The sequence below is a fragment of the Bombina bombina genome, chromosome 3 (genome assembly GCF_027579735.1).
Source record: "Bombina bombina isolate aBomBom1 chromosome 3, aBomBom1.pri, whole genome shotgun sequence".
NCBI classification, from domain to species: Eukaryota; Metazoa; Chordata; class Amphibia; order Anura; family Bombinatoridae; genus Bombina; species Bombina bombina.
Window position 1 is genome coordinate 321,617,937 of NC_069501.1, and position 23,174 is coordinate 321,641,110.

The 23,174-nt window shown below is 35.5% G+C and overlaps 1 protein-coding gene across 4 annotated transcripts in view; it reads right to left on the reverse strand.

Moving 5' to 3' along the window:
- Positions 1–23,174, reverse strand: part of LOC128653239 (interleukin-5 receptor subunit alpha) — a 125,262-nt gene that overhangs the window by 50,435 nt on the left and 51,653 nt on the right. Inside the window, exons 2-5 of one of the 4 annotated variants that reach the window (XM_053706424.1) lie at positions 21,004–21,171; positions 18,322–18,430; positions 10,167–10,258; positions 9,840–9,981 (exon numbers count right to left, since the gene is read on the reverse strand). In XM_053706424.1, coding sequence (XP_053562399.1) covers positions 9,840–9,981; positions 10,167–10,258; positions 18,322–18,418 — 331 coding nt within the window. In that variant the 5' untranslated portion in view covers positions 18,419–18,430; positions 21,004–21,171. Of the gene's footprint in view, positions 1–9,839; positions 9,982–10,166; positions 10,331–18,321; positions 18,431–21,003; positions 21,172–23,174 lie in introns of all 4 variants that reach the window. The other 3 variants (XM_053706422.1, XM_053706425.1, XM_053706423.1) reach the window with 3 other exon arrangements.

The window sequence follows — 23,174 nt, forward strand, 5'->3', positions numbered from 1 at the left end:
TAAATTATTCCTTCCCAGAGAATACGCGGGACTAGCCCTTCCTGATATCAAAATATACAATGATGCATACCAGATTCATTTGATTTTAGATTGGATTGCAGAGAGAAACTATGTCACTGACAATGAACTCGAAAAAAATGCAATATTTCCATATAACCCGGTGGCAATTATCCACTGTACCCCATGTACCGTACCTAAAGAGGTGAAAAAAATGAGTTCCATGTTTAATCCACTCAAGATCTGGTGGAAAGTTTGTAAACTATTAAACATAGAATATAATGGGTCTAGAATTATCCCAATAACAGGGAATCCACAATTCCAAGCTGAAATTCAATCACCTCTCTTTCAAAGATGGGAAGCACTGGGTCTTAGTAAAATCTCTCAGCTACTTGACTTTGATAGGAAATGTATAAAAACTTTTTGCTCTTTAAGAGAGGAGTTTAATATCCCACATAAGGAGTTCTTTGCATATCTGCAAACAAGACACTTAGCCTTAAGTTTAGTACACAAAATAGGATGGAATTGGACACTTGGACCCATAGAAAAATGGTTAATTTTAGCCAAAAATGGCATCATGTCTATATCAACTAGTTATCTGGATTTGGTTTCCTTAAAGGGAGATACAAATCTGGAAAATATACTTATCAAATGGGCACCGACACTTCCGCAAAATTGTAGAGACATTGGAGTAATTCGATTTTCTATATCATATATGGACAACTGTAAAAAACAGAAACAGAGGCGCCACATGTGTAGATCAATGGATACCAAGATGTATATCTGGACAAGACACAGGATACTCACAAACGTGAAGGCACTCTCTTGTGCCTGTTAGAGGCAGGCTGGTATTCTAAACAGCAAACCAGCTGGCTGTGTATACGAATCCCCGTCGTGATGTCCTGGAGAGATGGATGTCCTGCAAGGCAGTCCTTGCCTGGATAGTGTCCTAGAGGTTGGAACAAGGGAGAAAGGCTGGACAGCCTTTGGGTTACTTGGAAGAGATTGATGCACACACCAGACTTAGTGAATCATAAAACTAGCATTTATTATACAGAATAAAATCGCCAGTAATGTAGCACATTACAGCTGGTGTGTTAAAATCAAATCTCTTATGGTATATAGAGAAGTAAAGCGACGCGTTTCTCGGGAGTGACCCCGTTTCCTCAGGCTTGTATGCTCTATCTATGTCTTAATCACCCTTAAATAGGCCCAAGTAACCACATGTTCACAATAAACACTCCCCTTCCTTCCTTTACTTAAACCAATCAGAACCTTCCTTTCCCCCCACTCCCACTTGTTGCAGTAATTAGTTATTATTTACTGGATAAATTTGTCATTGGCAATATACTGTTTATTCCCTCTTATTCTTGTTATATATACAGATGATCTTGAGATTTATTAACAAACTTGTTTTTGCGATCGTGTAGAAAGTTACAACCGGGATTATATAAACAAATCATGTCATGTGATGTGTGTCTAACCCACCAATGATAACGAAGAACTATGGGGCTTGTCTTAAAATCTGAATCCGATTGGTGGGAGTCTATTTAATCATAAACTACATTTCCCATGATTCCTGTGAACTCGTTTTGTGTGATCATATAGAGAGTTACAACCGGGATTATATAAACATGTGATATTTACCACCAATAATAACGAAGAACTATGGGGCTTGTCTTAAAATCTGAATCCGGTTGGTGGGAGTCTATTTGTTAATGAACTACATTTCCCATGATTCCTGTGAACTCCTTTTGTGGTTGTGGACCGCACCGGTTTTGTATCCACCGCCATCAGCATCACAGATAATGATTTTCATTGCTCAATACAGGTACACACCCAAAAATCTGATAGGTTGGTATGGCGTAAACACACTAACGTCAAGTTAACCAACCATGTTCAATATACGATCAATAGTGGACTCTATATTATGCCCAAATAAGTTTAAATGTCCAATAATTATGGCTATATGCGTGATAACAAATATGTATATAAAAAAACGATGTGCAATAAAAATTAATGTGTACGGAACATCGGTGTTATAAAACTATATTTTAAAGACCAGGGACTCATTCCTAAATGTCCCTCTTCGCTTATGTGGTGAAGTGACTATATCTCTATGTTTGGTAATGTGCACTGGTGTACCAAGCATATTACATAAATTAACGTGACTATATCTGTGTGTATTTTTAAATACCCTATAAATAACCGAGATGGTGATCTCTGGACGTGGTGGCAATATTTTTATAAAATGAGTTAAATATAATATATGTGAGTGCATATCGTGTTAACGATATGTATGGTGAATGTCAGCGGGATTCATTTATTAGAAATATTATGTGATTGTTTAGTGCTGCTAGTTGATGTCTATAAGGCTAAGTGCATACGTGTTAATGATATAAAATAAAATAATGAAAAATGTATATGGTAAACAATGAGATCAGTGATAACGGTGTTGATATTTGTTAGAAGTGGCATACAATATACTATTGATTGGTTACTCCATAAAGTTGGTGCTAATGGAGGACCATGAATGAGAAGGGAATATAAATGGAGCCTCATAATCTTCCTGCTTATAATTACTAAATATCATATGGTTACAATGATCGTTCTAATATATGTTATTGGTACTGATATATATGCGCATTTGAGGTACTCACTATCATAAGCAACAAGTGGGGGGTGAAAGTCCAGTGTACAAAATCACTATAAACACATATATATATATGGACAACATTCCAACCCCTCAAGCTGAGGTTTTTTTAGGAACCCCCAATCTGGCACCTCTATGGAGGAGACCCAATCCCGGGACAAACCAAAAGAAAAGGCCCTACCCAAACGGGGAAGGAGAGGGAGAGGGAAAACCAAACAAAAAAACAAACTTCAAAAATTGAAAAAAGGTATCTTTAATCTATCTTCCCACCATCTTACCGATGATGAAGTGAGGGTGTTGGGAAGAGGATTATCGTATTGTCCCCCCAATCCCCATAATATATTTGAACTGTTTGTAGACCTTAACAAATATACCCGCAAGTTGTCATTACAGAGATACTTTGCAATTAAGACTCTAAGAAAACAAAACATTGAAGGGGCCCCGGTTTTGTTAAATTCCCAACAAACTAGAAACCCCCCATCGGTAATAATGTATGACCCCAGCCAACTAACAGAAGAATTGTTTGAGGGAATAATCCATACCTCATTAGCACCCCCGTCCACTTTCCATCCACCGAAAGAAGAGGTATCTTACATCGACCTATATCAGGAATTAGTTTTAGAAGACTTGGAATCTATGCCCAAAAGAATTATGGGGAAAAAACAAACCTGGCCCAATGAAGCCAGAGCCCTCAAAAGCCTGACGGGTGACAAGAATCTGGTCATCCGTCAGGCGGATAAAGGTGGGGGCATAGTCCTACAAAATTATATAGACTATACCAAAGAAGCACATCGTATCTTGGATAATAGAGAATACTACATTAAGTTATCTCATGATCCTACCATCGATTTCACTAGGAAACTTAATCTTCTATTAGAGCAAGGGCTCAGAGATGACATTCTTACAAAAAAAGAAAAGAGATACCTCACACCCGACCACCCCAGTACCCCATATTACTATCACCTCCCCAAACTGCACAAAGATGATAAGGTCCCCCCTGGTAGGCCCATAATAGCGGGCATCAATAGTATTACTGACAAACTGTCCGAGTATATAGACATCTATCTTCAAAAGCATGTAATCAATCTACAATCTTATATCAAAGATACCAGGGACCTACTCAATAGATTATCCAGTATCAAAGTTAATAGTGGTAATTATTTTTGGCTTTCATGTGATGTTGGATCTCTATATTCAAATATATCCCATGATTTAGGGATACGAGCAACACAGTTATATTTGAATAGAGACCCCTACATGCCTGGGATACAAAAAGAATATTTGATTTCTCTTATAAATTTTATTTTAAAACACAATTATTTTCAGTTTTTAGACACTTTTTATTTACAGATTAAGGGAACGGCCATGGGCACCAGATTTGCCCCAAGTTTTGCAAATCTTTTTATGGGTCAATTTGAAGACCTATACATTTACAACTCACAATGGAGGGGCAATCTGGTGTTCTATGGCCGTTACATAGATGATTTGATTTTTATTTTTGATGGTTCAGAAACAGAAGCATTAGAATTTGTTTCATATCTGAATCACAATAATATGGGTATAAGTTTTTCTCACAATTTACAAAAGGATCAAATAGAATTTTTAGATATTATACTTGCCTGGGACCCTTGGGGCAATATATCCACCTCTACCTACTTCAAAAAGGTAGACTGCAACAATTTCTTACACTTTTCAAGCAACCATTTAACAAAATGGAAGACTAATATTCCATACAGTCAGTTCTGTCGATTACGTAGGAATTGTAGCACGGTAGAACAGTATGACCTACAAGCGCCCATTTTAACATCAAGATTCATAGAGAAAGGATATCCTATTGAACTTATTGACAAGGGTTCCCAGAGAGCCAGGGATCTAAATAGAGAACAACTATTAACTTCAATTCCCACAGAGCAACATGACAATCAAGAAAAGTGTAATTTTAATAAACAACCACTATTTATTACACAATATAACTCTAATCACAAAAACATTAACAAAGTTTTAAAAAAACATTGGCCGATTTTATTAAAAGATCCGATTTTGAACAAAACACTTCCGTTACAACCTAAAGTAGTTTTTAGAAGAGCACCGTCCTACAAACAAAAACTAGCCCCAAGTAAGGTGGTGATGACAAAAAGAAAGGTAACGAATACATCAAAATTTGGAGAGAAGACAGGAAACCATATTTTTAGTAAAAAGGGAACATATAAATGTGGAAAGAGACTGTGCCACATGTGTAAATATATTTCCCATGGAACAACTAGTATAGAGTCACACAGCAATAAGAAAAAATTTACCATCAAAAGCAAAATGACCTGTGACTCCAGCTACGTCATATATGCGCTATCCTGCAAGTGTGGCATACAATACATAGGCAGGACCTGTAGGAAGGTTCGCATCAGATGGAGTGAACATCTGAGGAACATAAAAGCAAAATCACCCAAACATAGTGTGTCTAGACACACCTGTCAACATTATTTATCTGGAAAATGTCCATTTATAATAACCCCCTTAGAAAATATTCCGAAAAGCAATACATATAATAGGTTCACCAAACTCAGACAGAGGGAAACCTATTGGATTTTCAAATTCAATAGCTTGTTTCCCACAGGCTTAAACGAAGTTATAGATTCAGCTGTATTTACATAACATAAGTCACTATTTTATAGATCTTGAGATGAATTGCAATATGAATATCAATAATATAGGTACAAATGAGGCTATAGATTTAGATGGACTCACACAGCATATGCCAATGTTATTGTTTGGTAATTCTGGAGACAAATTACAATATGAATATCAATATTATAGATTTCATCTGCTTTGGGTATACCATTTACAGTATTTTTATTTTTTATGCGGTTGAAGAGCAACATACAGAAACATATGTATATATATGTGTATATATGTATATGTATGTGTGTGTATATATATATATATATATATATGTGTTTATAGTGATTTTGTACACTGGACTTTCACCCCCCACTTGTTGCTTATGATAGTGAGTACCTCAAATGCGCATATATATCAGTACCAATAACATATATTAGAACGATCATTGTAACCATATGATATTTAGTAATTATAAGCAGGAAGATTATGAGGCTCCATTTATATTCCCTTCTCATTCATGGTCCTCCATTAGCACCAACTTTATGGAGTAACCAATCAATAGTATATTGTATGCCACTTCTAACAAATATCAACACCGTTATCACTGATCTCATTGTTTACCATATACATTTTTCATTATTTTATTTTATATCATTAACACGTATGCACTTAGCCTTATAGACATCAACTAGCAGCACTAAACAATCACATAATATTTCTAATAAATGAATCCCGCTGACATTCACCATACATATCGTTAACACGATATGCACTCACATATATTATATTTAACTCATTTTATAAAAATATTGCCACCACGTCCAGAGATCACCATCTCGGTTATTTATAGGGTATTTAAAAATACACACAGATATAGTCACGTTAATTTATGTAATATGCTTGGTACACCAGTGCACATTACCAAACATAGAGATATAGTCACTTCACCACATAAGCGAAGAGGGACATTTAGGAATGAGTCCCTGGTCTTTAAAATATAGTTTTATAACACCGATGTTCCGTACACATTAATTTTTATTGCACATCGTTTTTTTATATACATATTTGTTATCACGCATATAGCCATAATTATTGGACATTTAAACTTATTTGGGCATAATATAGAGTCCACTATTGATCGTATATTGAACATGGTTGGTTAACTTGACGTTAGTGTGTTTACGCCATACCAACCTATCAGATTTTTGGGTGTGTACCTGTATTGAGCAATGAAAATCATTATCTGTGATGCTGATGGCGGTGGATACAAAACCGGTGCGGTCCACAACCACAAAAGGAGTTCACAGGAATCATGGGAAATGTAGTTCATTAACAAATAGACTCCCACCAACCGGATTCAGATTTTAAGACAAGCCCCATAGTTCTTCGTTATTATTGGTGGTAAATATCACATGTTTATATAATCCCGGTTGTAACTCTCTATATGATCACACAAAACGAGTTCACAGGAATCATGGGAAATGTAGTTTATGATTAAATAGACTCCCACCAATCGGATTCAGATTTTAAGACAAGCCCCATAGTTCTTCGTTATCATTGGTGGGTTAGACACACATCACATGACATGATTTGTTTATATAATCCCGGTTGTAACTTTCTACACGATCGCAAAAACAAGTTTGTTAATAAATCTCAAGATCATCTGTATATATAACAAGAATAAGAGGGAATAAACAGTATATTGCCAATGACAAATTTATCCAGTAAATAATAACTAATTACTGCAACAAGTGGGAGTGGGGGGAAAGGAAGGTTCTGATTGGTTTAAGTAAAGGAAGGAAGGGGAGTGTTTATTGTGAACATGTGGTTACTTGGGCCTATTTAAGGGTGATTAAGACATAGATAGAGCATACAAGCCTGAGGAAACGGGGTCACTCCCGAGAAACGCGTCGCTTTACTTCTCTATATACCATAAGAGATTTGATTTTAACACACCAGCTGTAATGTGCTACATTACTGGCGATTTTATTCTGTATAATAAATGCTAGTTTTATGATTCACTAAGTCTGGTGTGTGCATCAATCTCTTCCAAGTAACCCAAAGGCTGTCCAGCCTTTCTCCCTTGTTCCAACCTCTAGGACACTATCCAGGCAAGGACTGCCTTGCAGGACATCCATCTCTCCAGGACATCACGACGGGGATTCGTATACACAGCCAGCTGGTTTGCTGTTTAGAATACCAGCCTGCCTCTAACAGGCACAAGAGAGTGCCTTCACGTTTGTGAGTATCCTGTGTCTTGTCCAGATATACATCTTGGTATCCATTGATCTACACATGTGGCGCCTCTGTTTCTGTTTTTTACAGTTGTCCATATAAGAAAATTACATCACTTGTGAAGTGAAGACTGAGAGCTGCCTTCTCCACTTTTCCCTTTCTCAGACGGACTTTATTTGGGACTTTTTATTTGCACCGTTTATATTGGACATCTTCCAGTACAACGTGTGTATGTTTATATATACATTTGCATTTTTATTTTATTATTATATTTTTTGATTTACATATCATATTAATTTTCCAATTAAGTTTATATGATTTTAACAATTTATATCCTATAGTAATTTTGTACTTTAGTTATGTTTTTATTTACATATGTGTTGATTATTACACATTCACACTAGGGCCACCCACACCACCTGTTAAGTAAGCGCCTCCTATAGGTTATCTGTGACACCCAGTCACAGAGTTTCCAGTTTGTAGTGATTTTCTATATCAGAGGTCTCAAGAATCACTCTTTCATCTACATGGAGAGAGACCCATGTAAAATTGTTATTAGAAACCTTCTTCACCCCTGAGAAAGGTTTTAAATGTGGGAGCCCCGATTTACTAGATGTCCTAGATGTGCCCTGCCTTTAGCAAATACTATACATATGATGTGGGAATGCCCAATCATTCAGCAATTTTGGCTAAAAATACAATATTGGCTTGGGGCAATAGGAGCCTCTCCTCCAACACTATCACCATTACACATAATATTTCTTTGGAAAGACTCGCAGGAGAGGCTCATGAACACTAAGATTGTAAACTTAGCTATTTTGGCAGTAAGATATTTAATTCTTAAAAAATTGAAAAATAGGACACCCCCCAGTATCCAAGAGGTTAAAAACTGTCTCAAAAAGCAGTGCATACTTGAGCAGATAGATACGGATTTAAATAATGAAAATAGTGTAATAAGATTCTTTAGAAAATGGTCAATCTTTATCAAATCCTTTTCTTCAAGTGAAATTGAATATTTAATCTATCCGTTCAGGAATACAGAGTTAGTACTACTAGGGATATGGTAACATGACGGAGAGGGAGAGGAAGGGAGGAAGGAGGGGAAGAGGGAAGAGGGGATGAATTATTTCCCTTCTTCTCTTTTTTTTTTTTTTTTTCTTTTTTCTTCCCCCATCTGTTGTTGTTGTATTTGTCATACCTGTTCACAATTTGTTTTGATTAAAAAAGGAAAGTGGAAATAGAAGGGGAGAGAGAGGATGAGAGAGAGTGAGGGGGAGAGGGAGGGAGTTTAGAAGGAGGAGGGAAGAAGACGGAAAGAGGAAAGAAGAGGAGAGAGAGAAAAAAAAAATGTTTTTTTCTTTTGGGCTCAATAGAAAAATAAAGAGAGAAAGTATCAGTTGAGGAAGAATCAATCCTCTTTTTCATTTTTGATCGATCTTTTCAATTGATTAGTAGTAAAAACTAGATATATAATGTTTAACTGATCATGTACTGATATCATACAAGTTGTAAATGTTCAATTTTTTCTCTTTATTATTGCTTTTGTGTTATTTTTTGTTTTTTCTGTTGCCTTTCTATTGTAAATACAAATATGTTGGAAATCAATAAAAAGATATATATAAAAAAATAAAAAATTACATGACCCATTTAAATCATGAAAGTTTTTTTTTTTTAATTTACTGTCTCTTTAAAGTTGTCAAATTCTACAGGAAAAGTTATTTGTGTTTTGTGCTCATTTTTGAAAATTCATCTAAAGATGCATTGTCCTAACAAGTGTTTATTTGTGAATATATGTCCCAATTTATTCATTTTAAAGATTATTTTTATATTGTAATGCTTATTCATTAACACTTAGTAATTTTGAGCAAAAGCAAAGATATATATTGATAGAAGTTCCTTTTCTTAGCACACCACTGGCTACCTCTCCATTAAGTGCTTTTTTTTTTTTTTTTTTTACTAAATGTGGCATCCAAACATATTGTGTGTCGTAGGGAACCAGAGTATGGCAAAAAATATGATTGGATGCCACATTTAGTTAAAAAAAAGCAATCAATGGAGAGGCGGCCAATGGTGCGGTAAGAAAAGAAACTTACATCAATATATATCTTTGCTACAGTGCAAAATTACTAGGTGTTGATGAAAGAAAATTGCAATAAAAAAGAACCTATGTTCTGTTTTCAGCTTGCAAGCTGACACAGTTTACCATCACTTTAATTCCTCAGCTAATTGTGCAGTTACCATTAAGTGTGTTAAAAAAATGTATCTCCTTAGCTGTAATTCTAGGTTTGTTGTATCAATCTACTAAAGGGCAAAACAAATACCTGTTATAAAAACTTACCACTTAAATCCGTATAATTAAATTCTGTCCAATTGCTTTCTGCCACAAGTGTATTTTTATAATAGAGTGCTGTTTGCACCTTTGCTACAAATCCAGAATGAAGGTGAAGTTTTATAGTTGCTTCATTTTCACTAATTTTCTCCTAGAATCACAAGAAATATATATTTGATTGTATACATTACACATAGAAACAAGAATTATAAAAATACTCAAACAAATATGCTAGAATATGTATTTCACTAAAATCAATATTTAAAATATTGTGGCTATTATTATTTTTTATAGTTATGCTGCATATACAAGAAATATAATATTTAAACACATTACCGTTTTGTTTTTTTGTTTTTCCGTTGGTTGGTTCAGATATTCATACTTAATATGATATTTAACAGTGAAATTCCTTGTGGCTTCATTTTCTTCTGCAGGCCAGGACAGAGTAACCGAGTTGAGGTTATGGTTTGAAACAGTGATATTAGGCTGTTTTAGAAAAACTGTAAACAGATTACTGAATAGCTACTAAAATGTCATAGAATAAAACGGCATCATTTTAAGGAACATAAATCCCAAACTTTTTATTTCCTTATTTAGATAGAGCATGCAATGTTAAACAACTTTCCAATTTACGTCTAACATATCATTTGCTTCATTCTCTTTTTATTCTTTGTTGAAAATCATACCTAGGCAGGCTTCTGAGCAGCAATGTAGTCTCTTGTCATTGGCTCATACAACATCTTTAGTTAGCTCCCAGTAGTGCATTGCTGCTCCTTCAGCAAATGATACCAATAGAATAAATCAACTTTGATAATAGAAGTTAATTGGAAAATATATGTTACAGATATAGCCTCTCTAGGAAGCGGAAGAGAAAACATTTTTTTTTTACACAAAAACAAGTGGTGTTTAATGTCCCTTTAATCAGACAAAGAAGAAAATAATTGTTTGCCATGTATTTGGATGTAGTACTATCTTGTAGCTTTATTATCTAGTATGCTCAATGCTCGTACTATGGGCCAGCTTACAAGTGGATTTATCACTCCGCTAGAAGTAAGGTTTTTGCACACGATGGGTAGAACTCATAAAAAGTTAAAAGTATAACGTTTTAACTTGCATGCTAACCTGATGTGCGCAAAAAGCTGAAGTTAGAATATTGCGACTGCGTTAACGTATTCCCCTATGGAACTCAATGAAGCAAGAAAAGTGGGGAAAAAACGAACACCGTACTCGCTTGCAAACCCGATCATATTTTCTCAAGTGCACTAACCCGACATGAAAATATGAATATTTCACATTCCAATGTTCTTCAAATTTCAGTATATGTTCGATTTATTCATAAATACATATTTCTATATGTATCTAATGGTATTTTGGTACAATATATATCTATAACTATATATATATATATATATGTATATATATGAATATATATTTATAAATACTATGAATATATTCTGCTTTGTACAGAACATTGGAATGTGAAATATTTACAGTATATACACAGTTAAACACATTATTAAAAATTAATATTGCAAACGACATCAGGAACTCTGACCCCCTGTGCCAGTTGATCTCGTCTGGCAAGTATTCTATAACAATTCACATTCACACCGCCCATTATGACCAGCTGGACACGGGGGTTTAACTATTTGGAAATGCACTCCTACCAAATGTTACTATATTCACTGAATGGCAAATGCCGATTAAAATAATCACCTGGCGATATAATGTTTAGTTTGATGTTTGGGTTGTATTTCATGCAGTTATTCAATGTGCATCGCATGTTTGGCCAATACAGATAATCCCTTTCTATATCTAATATAGTTTATCCCGAGATAATATATCAACGATCAACTTCTCATATTTGTAAGCTATTTGACAGACCTGCATCCCATGTTGACCAGGGTGTGCTGAACAAATCGTACATATGCTTCGCTAAGTCTGCCTGATACATAAAGCTATCCCTTCACACTGAAAGTATAGTATTATTGGTTCATGAGGTTGAAGATATACTTATAACATTTTTCTAGTACCACCTATAGCTTGTTCGAGATATTTTACTATATTTGAGTTTGACTTGAGCTCCATTATTAAAAGTTGTTAGACTTTACTGAATGTCTTTATCATGTCTTCAATTGTCTCTCTGAGGAACACTTTTAAAGACACTGACTATCACATCACCAGTATATATTCTTACAAGTGTCCTGCATATATAATCTAGAAGGGCAAATGTATCTGCCTTATTAATGTCTAGGCTCCCCCCATGTGGCTTGCGGCCGGAGCTGCAGGGCAGAGAAATCAAACATGGTCTAAACGCATAGCTCTTACTCATATTACAATTAGGAACAGGCGTAGCCACCAGTATACCCTTTGCATAGGGATAATCTAAAACATATTCCAGTGATCTATGTTAAAATCCCCCCCCTCTCCCTTAGTCACTACTCTATCCAATTAAGATCATGCATATGTATGTTTATATATATATATATATATATATATATATATATACACATGTGTGTACAGGTAATTTATACCATAACATGAGCCTGACATGGGGTACTCCCTCACGCCATAAAGATTCTACCCTAATTTTCTATAACAGTTTTATTTTTCTTGCACTTTTATTTGTTGCAGATACATTCCCAATAACTTTTATAAATGACTTTGCTGAAGACCCAAAAGAGGTCTGCTAAGGTCTAAGAGTGGCCTATATCGTTTAGAGGGGAAAAATAGTGAGGAATATTATTTTCTAGGTACATCCTAAGATATGTTATGATGTAAATATCTGACGCATTGCTTGTACCATGTAACTCATTTTACATGCCTTTTTTCTAACACCTGAGGCCTCATTTTAATATGTTTTAAAAAATAGTGTTATAAATTTAAATGTATTTTTGATGCGTTTTTTGATGCTTTTTTGTTTCTATAAACAGTTTACCAAAGCTCTGAGGTTGCGCTACCCTGACGCATGTTAAATTCAATTGCGCTCAAATAATCATGTTTACTTTCAACTAGTAATATGGACGATACACCTGACACATGCAAACAGTCGCGATAAACCCGATATCGCTTACACTTAACTGTTAGTGCGCCACTCATAATTTGGCCCTATATGTAGACAAATCTAATCATTTTTAGTAATCATTTAAAAAAAGGACGACAAGAATATTGTTTTACAGAAGTAATGAAACAGTGTGCATATATAGAGTATTTCAATTAAATGTAATGAAACAGTATATATTTTTTCTGACAAATAGCAAAACAAATTCACTTTTTCTTCCATCTACATCATGTGACATCCATCAGCCAATCACAAAATGTATATAGATTTATACTGTGAATTTTTGTACATGCTAAGTAGAAGCTGGTGCCTTCAGAAAGTGTGTATATAAAAAAAAAAATCATATTTATATAATAGAAACATAATGGAAAATTGTTTAAAATTGCATGTTCTATCTGAATCATGAAAGTTTAATTTTGACTTTAGAGTTCCATTAAACATTAATAATTCGCAAGAATCTAGTGAAAATAAATATAAGACCGTAATAAAAAAGGCCTCAGAAATATATATGAGAATTAACTCATATATTTTCGGAAGCTAGAAGTCAGTGTCCGTCTCTCCATTTTTACTTTAGTGGAAAGAAAAAAGAATTGAATAATATACTTTATTGGTGTTTACTTTGCTTCTAAGATTTTTCACACAAAAAAATGTAACTTGTTTAATCTCACCTATTGCATTTTAGAAAACGTGGGGGTTTTTCATGTCCCTTTAAAGAATGGAGCTTTAAAGGTATACAAAAGTGGGAAAAATAAAATGTTCTAATTTTATTACTGCACTATTGCTTGTACATAACTTTCCGCTAGATTTAGAGTTCTGCGTTAGCCGTCAAAACCAGCGTTAGGGGCTCCTAACGCTGGTTTTGGCCACCCGCTGGTATTTAGAGTCAGTCAGGAAAGGGTCTAATGCTCACTTTGCAGCCGCGACTTTTCGATACCGCAGATCACCTTACGCCAATTGCGTATCCTATCTTTTCAATGGGATCTTTCTAACGCTGGTATTTAGAGTCTTGGTTGAAGTGAGCGTTAGAAAACTAACGTCAAGACTCCAGCTGCAGCAAAAAGCCAGGAGTTAAGAGCTTTCTGGGCTAACGCCGGTTCATAAAGCTCTTAACTACTGTGCTCTAAAGTACACTAACACCCATAAACTACCTATGTACCCCTAAACCGAGGCCCCTCACATTGCCGCCACTCTATTAAAATTTTTTAACCCCTAATCTGCTGACCGCACACCGCCGCAACTTACGTTATCCCTATGTACCCCTAATCTGCTGCGCCTAACACCGCTGACCCCTATATTATATTTATTAACCCCTAATCTGCCGCCCCCAACGTCGCCGCCACCTACCTACAATTATTAACCCCTAATCTGCCGACCGGACCTCACCGCTACTATAATAAAGTTATTAACCCCTAATCCGCCTCACTCCCGCCTCAATAACCCTATAATAAATAGTATTAACCCCTAATCTGCCCTCCCTAACATCACCGACACCTAACTTCAAGAATTAACCCCTAATCTGCCAACCAGACCTCACCGCTACTCTATTAAATGTATTAACCCCTAAAGCTAAGTCTAACCCTAACACTAACACCCCCCAAGTTAAATATAATTTTTATCTAACAAAATAAATTAACTCTTATTAAATAAATTATTCCTATTTAAAGATAAATACTTACCTGTAAAATAAACCCTAATATAGCTACAATATAAATTATAATTATATTGTAGCTATTTTAGGATTAATATTTATTTTATAGGCAACTTTGTATTTATTTTAACCAGGTACAATAGCTATTAAATAGTTAATAACTATTTAATAGCTACCTAGTTAAAATAATTACAAAATTACCTGTAAAATAAATCCTAACCTAAGTTACAATTAAACCTAACACTACACTATCAATAAATTAATTAAATAAAATACCTACAATTATCTACAATTAAACCTAACACTACACTATCAATAAATTAATTACATACAAATACCTACAATTAAATACAATTAAATAAACTAACTAAAGTACAAAAAATAAAAAAAGAACTAAGTTACAAAAAATAACAAAATAATTTACAAACATTAGAAAAAAATTACAACAATTTTAAGCTAATTACACCTACTCTAAGCCCCCTAATAAAATAACAAAGCCCCCCCAAAATAAAATAATGCCCTACCCTATTCTAAAATACAAATAGAAAAGCTCTTTTACCTTACCAGCCCTTAAAAGGACCTTTTGCGGGGCATTCCCCAAAGAATTCTGCTCTTTTGCCTGTAAAAAAAAAAACATACAATACCCCCCCAACATTACAACCCACCACCCACATACCCCTAATCAACCCAAACCCCCTTAAATAAACCTAACACTAAGCCCCTGAAGATCTCCCTACCTTATCTTCACCACGCCAGGTATCACCAATCCGTCCAGAGGAGGCTCCGAAGTCTTCATCCAAGCCCAAGTGGGGGCTGAAGAGGTCCATCATCGGGCTGAAGCGATCCATCATCCGGCTGAAGAGGTCCATCATCGGGCTGAAGAGGTCCATCATCGGGCTGAAGAGATCCATCATCCGGCTGAAGAGGTCCATCATCCGGCTGAAGTCTTCTATCAAGCGGCATCTTCAATCTTCTTTCTTCCGGATTCATCTTCATCCTGCCGACCCGGAAAATCCATCCTGGCCAACGACTTCCCGACGAATGACGGTTCCTTTAAATGACGTCATCCAAGATGGCATCCCTCAAATTCCGATTGGCTGATAGGATTCTATCAGCCAATCAGAATTAAGGTAGGAAAATTCTGATTGGCTGATGGAATCAGCCAATCAGATTCAAGTTCAATCCGATTGGCTGATCCAATCAGCCAATCAGATTGAGCTCGCATTCTATTGGCTGATCGGAACAGCCAATAGAATGCGAGCTCAATCTGATTGGCTGATTCCATCAGCCAATCAGAATTTTCCTACCTTAATTCCAATTGGCTGATAGAATCCTATCAGCCAATCGGAATTCGAGGGACACCATCTTGGATGACGTCATTTAAAGGAACCGTCATTCGGCCAGGATGGATGTTCCGTGTCGGCGGGATGAAGATGGATCCAGAAGAAAGAAGATTGAAGATGCCGCTTGATAGAAGACTTCAGCCGGATGATGGATCTATTCAGCCCGATGATGGACCTCTTCAGCCCGATGATGGACCTCTTCAGCCGGATGATGGATCTCTTCAGCCCGATGATGGACCTCTTCAGCCTGATGATGGACTTCTTCAGCCCGATGATGGACCTCTTCAGCCGGATGATGGATTTCTTCAGCCCCAGCTTGGGCTTGGATGAAGACTTCGGAGCCTCCTCTGGACGGATCGGTGATACCCAGCATGGTGAAGATAAGGTAGGGAGATCTTCAGGGGCTTAGTGTTAGGTTTATTTAAGGGGGTTTGGGTTAGATTAGGGGTATGTGGGTGGTGGGTTGTAATGTTGGGGGGTATTGTATATATTTTTTTACAGGCAAAAGAGCAGAATTCTTTGGGGCATGCCCCGCAAAAGGCCCTTTTAAGGGCTGGTAAGGTAAAAGAGCTTTTCTATTTGTATTTTAGAATAGGGTAGGGTATTTTTTTATTTTGGGGGGCTTTTTTATTTTATTAGGGGGCTTAGAGTAGGTGTAATTAGCTTAAAATTGTTGTAATATTTTTCTAATGTTTGTAAATTATTTTTTTATTTTTTGTAACTTAGTTCTTTTTTTATTTTTTGTACATTAGTTAGTTTATGTAATTGTATTTAATTGTAGGTATTTGTATGTAATTAATTTATTGATAGTGTATTGTTAGGTTTAATTGTAGATAATTGTAGGTATTTTATTTAATTAATTCATTGATAGTGTAGTGTTAGGTTTAATTGTAACTTAGGTTAGGATTTATTTTACAGGTAATTTTGTAATTATTTTAACTAGGTAGCTATTAAATAGTTATTAACTATTTAATAGCTATTGTACCTGGTTAAAATAAATACAAAGTTGCCTGTAAAATAAATATTAATCCTAAAATAGCTACAATATAATTATAATTTATATTGTAGCTATATTAGGGTTTATTTTACAGGTAAGTATTTAGCTTTAAATAGGAATAATTTATTTAATAAGAGTTAATTTATTTTGTTAGATAAAAATTATATTTAACTTAAGGGGGTGTTAGTGTTAGGGTTAGACTTAGCTTTAGGGGTTAATAAATTTAATAGAGTAGTGGTGAGGTCCGGTCGGCAGATTAGGGGTTAATACTTGAAGTTAGGTGTCGGTGATGTTAGGGAGGGCAGATTAGGGGTTAATACTATTTATAATAGGGTTATTGAGGTGGGAGTGAGGCAGATTAGGGGTTAATAACTTTATTATAGTAGCGGTGAGGTCCGGTCGGCAGATTAGGGGTTAATAAGTGTAGCAATCAGACATAGAAAGTGGCGCTTACCGACTGCTGGGGTTCGTGCTATTCCGGTAGCGTAATCTTCAGCGGGCACTAGTCTCTTTCCTCTTTCAAAGGACCGGCATTCCTGGAGCCCAGACAGACGCGCCTCCGTTTTCCGGCACACAAGGCAAACAGTAGATACTCAGTGTACTTCCGGGCTACACAGGGCAGGAGGTCAATCAAGCAGCATGCACCATAATGAGGAGAAATGTAAGTATACAAAAAGAAATTCCTTGAGGCATCCAGATAAAAAGATAGAAATGTATTGGGACTTCAATATAAAAACAAATTCAGAGCAGACGCTCCCTTTAGCAAGAGGTCGGGGTCACAGCTGCTTTTGTATAATTTATAAGAACACTTGGGGGCCGATTTACCATCAGTCAAACGGACATGATACGCTGTAGCGATCATTTCTGCCCAACATTGCTGAATGCCGACAGCATATGCAGATTGCCGCCCCCTGAAGATTTGCGACCAATTGCCCGCTAGCAGGGGTTGTCAATTAACCCAATAGTATCTGATTGGGTTAATTGCTGCCTGCCGCTCAGAGGCGGCGGACCAGTTAAGGAACAGCGATCCTAAGACTGCTGCTTCTTAACTGCTGTTTCCGGCAAGCCTGAAGGCTCGCACTGGAACAGGGTGTGCAAGGGCCATTCAGCCCTTGATAATTCGGCCCCTCAATCTGTATGGTCTATCTTGTAAATGTAACAGGTGACAAGGAATCTTCTGCAATTGAATTCTTGTTTGGAGTTTACACTTGTTGCAAATCTTTGTTTTGGCGTGTTCTATCTCAATCATGTATGTTTCATTTTGACTATCCTATCCCATTAAGCAACTGTAAGTATAGTAAAAAAAAAAAAAAAAGAGTCTGACAAATAGAACAAACGTCAATGTACTGTTTTATGTCCATTTTTTACATGTTGAATATTTTAGGTCTCATGCAGAATTTATAATAATTAATAAAATAAATACATTAAATGTAAATACTTACCTTGTTTTGTGCTTTCTGCTAAATTGAGCTTCACAATAAGTTCCATTACTGCAACTGGTAACATCAAAATCAGTTTATTAATATTAGGCTTCATCATAAGACTGGATTCCTACAAAACAATTAATAAGTGTTTTAGCCTCTATAATAAGGCAACGTTTGTAGTCAGATCACTGCAACACTAGTAAGCGCGATAAGTTTAGTATTTAATAGATAATGCAAAAGAAAAAAACAGTAAACAGTCACAAGAGATCTCAAGATCTCAGTTTACTCTAGGGGGTATATTTATCATATATAGCTATAGCTATAGCGAATCATGTGCTCCCTTTATCGCTAAATGCCGACAGCATACGCTGTCAGCATTTAACATTGCACAAGCATTTCTAGTGAAATGTTTGTGCAATTCTGCCCCCTGCATATTCGCGGCCAATCGGCCATTTGCAGGTGGTGTCAATCATCCCGATCATATGTGATCGCGATGATTGCAATCCGCAACCTCAGAGGTGGCAGACGAGTTAAGGAGCAGCGGTCTTAAGACTGCTGCTTCTTTACTTCTGTTTCTGGCAAGCCAAAAGGCTCGCCCTCAATAATCAGCATCTGCTGCTTGATAAATTTACCTCTAGGTTTTGCTGTGCATGTGAGACTACTGAAAATGGGCTGAGTTATGGCAGTGGAAGTATGCACCGTTTGATTGGCCGTACCATCGTGCTTTAGAAAAGTAAAAACATAATATCTGGGGAAGATAGTGGACTGCTGCTAGGGTAAGTGTGGATACATGGGCATAATACTATATATTTAAATAAGCTGCTGGATTGCACTTCTCAAGTTCTGTTAAACATCAGAGATATAGATATTGGATGTACAAATCTGATTAGAGACTAATATATATGAAATATATTGTATTTTAACAAACAGCATAATAAAATAAATAATTCTACAATTTCAGTACCATAATCTTACTCCCCCAATTACTCTTGTGGTACTCCAGTTTAATCCCCAAATATGTGGTCTTGATTGAAGCTAGGATCCTCATATAAAGACATCAACAGTCACAATTCAATGAATTACTAATTCAGTTATGAAATAAAGTCATAAAAGAGCCAAGGATGCAATGCTTCCCAATTATCCTATAAGGTCTCAGGGCTAACTGGACCTGGTGTCCATGATAAACCTTGGTTTTGAATCTACCAATATAAGGTCTATTGCAGGGATGTGCAGCAGGAGGCATTGCCCAGGTGTCACAGCAAATGTGAGGTGTATGGCAGCTCTTGAAAGTTTCTATAGACCAGTGGTTCTCAAATGGTGCACCACGGTACACTAGTGCTTTATAAGAGAAGTGCTGCACTAAAGTGAAGAAAGTGAAGCAGCTATATTTTTCTTCCCATCCAAGATTTGCACGCATGATATAAATCCATTTTTACCCAAAGTCGACTCTAGACAATCCTGCTGCATATTTGTATTTATCTTTTATTACATTTGCACAACTATGGTCACTAACATTGTCCTATTCAGGAAATGCCCCAAAATGCACTGCTGCTTAAAGCACCATTATTATGGTGTACAGCTCCCCCTCCTTGTGTAATTGTAAGCAGGCTTGCCTGACAATCCCTGGCACAATGGAAGAAAACAGTAGAAGTGCTGTAAATTATATCACGTGTTGATACTCATATGGTATTGGAAATACGCTTATCAGTGTTTGTCAATGCGTTTTGGCCCCTATAAGTGGGCCTTTATCAAGTCTTGATAAAGGCCCACATATAGGGGCCGAAACGGGTGGACAAACACTGGTAAGCCTATTCCCAATACCATACACAGGTGGTATAGATATTCTGTAATATTGTTATTTATTTTTACAGGACACTTCAGGTTTTCCACAAGGACTTCTAGGACACTCAAAGGATTCAAATTTAGACACATTGGTATAACCCATACACAGCAAGTTCTGATATATTTTTAAAAAATTTCACATTTTTCATATTTTTGGTATATTTGTTCACACTTTTTGCATATATTTGTGTATTTCTGCACATGTTTTATTTATTGTTCTACTTTTTGAAGCCATATCTTTTCACTTTGGACTTGTGTAAGATTTTTTCTGAAGTTTATTTTTAGACTGTTTTTATATTTTCACTTTTTTCCAACTCTAAGGCTAAGTCCTTAGAAGGTGCACCTCATGACACAAACTTTGAGAGTCTTAATATACACGACTAGGCATATGCCATAACCATAATTTGTCATGATTCAATTGTATTGCTGTTTTCAGGATTAATATTTTATATACAGTATATTTTACATATTGTTTATACATGAATCCATGCTTTTAACGCATATTGTATTTTTAAATGTTAGATAGTTTCTTAACCCAGTCATACTTTTAATAAATATTCCTAATTTTAGCTACCTTAGCCTTCTGTTTAGGCGCTTTTTACACACACTTCTTCTTATAAACATCTGGTATGCAACATACAGACACCTCATTATAAGATATGTGCAAAGATAAAAAAAATTGTTTCAGGTGAATCATAGAAAAAAATTCTATTTTTTGGTCCAAGATTAGTTGATTGGGTTTTTCTGTTCAGTCAAATTTTTACAACATTATTTGTTCATTAACAGAAATTTGTAAACCACTAATTTCCTATGGGAATGTAACCTGGGCAGAAGAAAATAAGCTGGTTAATAGCTTACCTATATTTAAAGTAGACAAAAAAAGAAGATATACAATATGGATAAGCACTCCCTTCCAACAGTCTCTCCCAAAAGCTGTTAAATCGATATAGGTTGTAGAAGGAGGCGCTGGTTCGTGGGAGGGTTCCCAAGGATTCCACAATTTTTCCAAAAGGACTGTATCTGTGTCTGTTGAGAGATTTTTCACATTGGCGTAGTGTTTCCAAACACATTGTAAACAAGTGTAAAATACTCACAGAATGGTATTGGATAAACGGCTCCACAAACGGTCAGGAAAATAGAAAACAAAACTTCTTTAAATATAAAAGCTCAACGTGTTTCAAAGGTTATACCATCTTTTTCAAGAGCAATTAAAATATAGTAAGGCTTACAGAAAGTCATATACAATACCTTATAGCAGGCGGCTTTAAATACCAAGCATAAAACGTATCTGATACCTCATTGGATGAGGTCAGATTTACACCCGATAACATAGAAACCTAATAAAAAATTGAATACAGCTTACTCTAACAATTAAACTAAAGCATAGATAACATGCATGTAAAAAAAACATATACAATTTATCTAAGTTAGAACGTAAAAATTCATACCTAAAGAATTGATTTATCAACAGTCAATAAGAACATGTTATTTTAAAAAATAACAACCAATCCCAGACCATTCTCTTATTCACTTTCCTTTCCAGTTTTTTTGTGTGTAGAAGTTCCCAAACAGGTCTGTTTTTGTTTGTGTCAGTCACATGCTGTTACGTGTCCAATGAGAGATGATAGTTCAATGTTGCTGTCAGTTCTTTGAGAAAACAAGCAACTTAGTGCTGGAATGAACTATAATAACAATTGGACACAGAGGAGACAAAATACATGCTAGTTAAGCCATAAACAACATGTTGTTTTGAAATTCCACATGTATGGATATCACAGAAAAACCGCCTTTGAGAAAATAGGCAACTGAGACATAAGTAATTTATTTAAATAAATCAATAGACTATGATGGAAAAAGGGACAAAAGTAGTTTATATTAGCACATCCATGTAGTATTTTATAAAATATTAATACATCAATAGAGAATTATATAAAGGCCCTCTAAAATTTGATGATTTCATGAATATTTCGAAGTTTGCAAAAACGTTATATTAACATTGTAAACCTTTTTGGTGAACATTTATACTAATGCTATAAATACAGCCTCATTAGCTAAAGCAAAGAGTTAGCAATGACATAAAGCAAGAATATACAGTATATGCCATTTAAGATTTTTTTATGTTTAGTAATAGGAACGAAATAATGCGTATCTTAGACTCGCAATTTTTTTCTATGCCACTACATTATTACCCAATAAGTATGCAATTTTAAGCATGTATACACGGTATATAGAGTAACGTTTGTGGTGGATTAACCTAAACAAATGCAGCAATTTTAGTATCTTTAAACTCCATTGTGCGTATGTCTTTAATATATGGATCCATTTAAGTTCTCTTTGATCTAGTTCTTTGGCCATATCACCCCCTCTCCAGTGTGTTTTCGCTCTCTCTATTCCTATCCACAGGAAGGTTTCTTTCAGAGGTGTTGACAGTTGTTACAATGTATTGGTATTCCATGATCATCATGGGCTTTATCTATTTTGTTAAGAAGTTCTAATATTCTTGTCTTTAGGAATCTTGATGTTTGCCCTAAATATTGACTTTTGCATTCACATTGCAACAGGTATATCATATTTTTGTTTTTGCACGTAATGAAATCCTTGATGTCATAAATTTTCCCATTAACTGAAGAAGTGAATGTTTTATTTACTCTCTTAGAGTTATTGCATCCTTTACACCTACCACAAGTATAAAATCCTGTCAAATCACTAATTGGAATGGGCTTTTTTCGAGCCATCCCTTTTATCATTGAAGGTGCCAATTTTTGATTTAAGATTCTGACCTTTTCTAAAAATTATAGTGGGTTTCTTTGGGATAGTGGGACCCAGAAATGCATCATCTTTTAAGATGTGCCAGTGTTTTTCTACGATTTTCTTTTTAATGGTAAAGTGCTCTGTATTGAAAGTTGTTACAAATTTTAGAAAGTTGGTCAATTTATTATCTCTCTTTGTTTGACTGAGTAGTTTAGATCTTTCTCTATTTCTTACATCTAATCTTTCTGACTCCAATGTGTTGTTTTTATAGCCCTTCT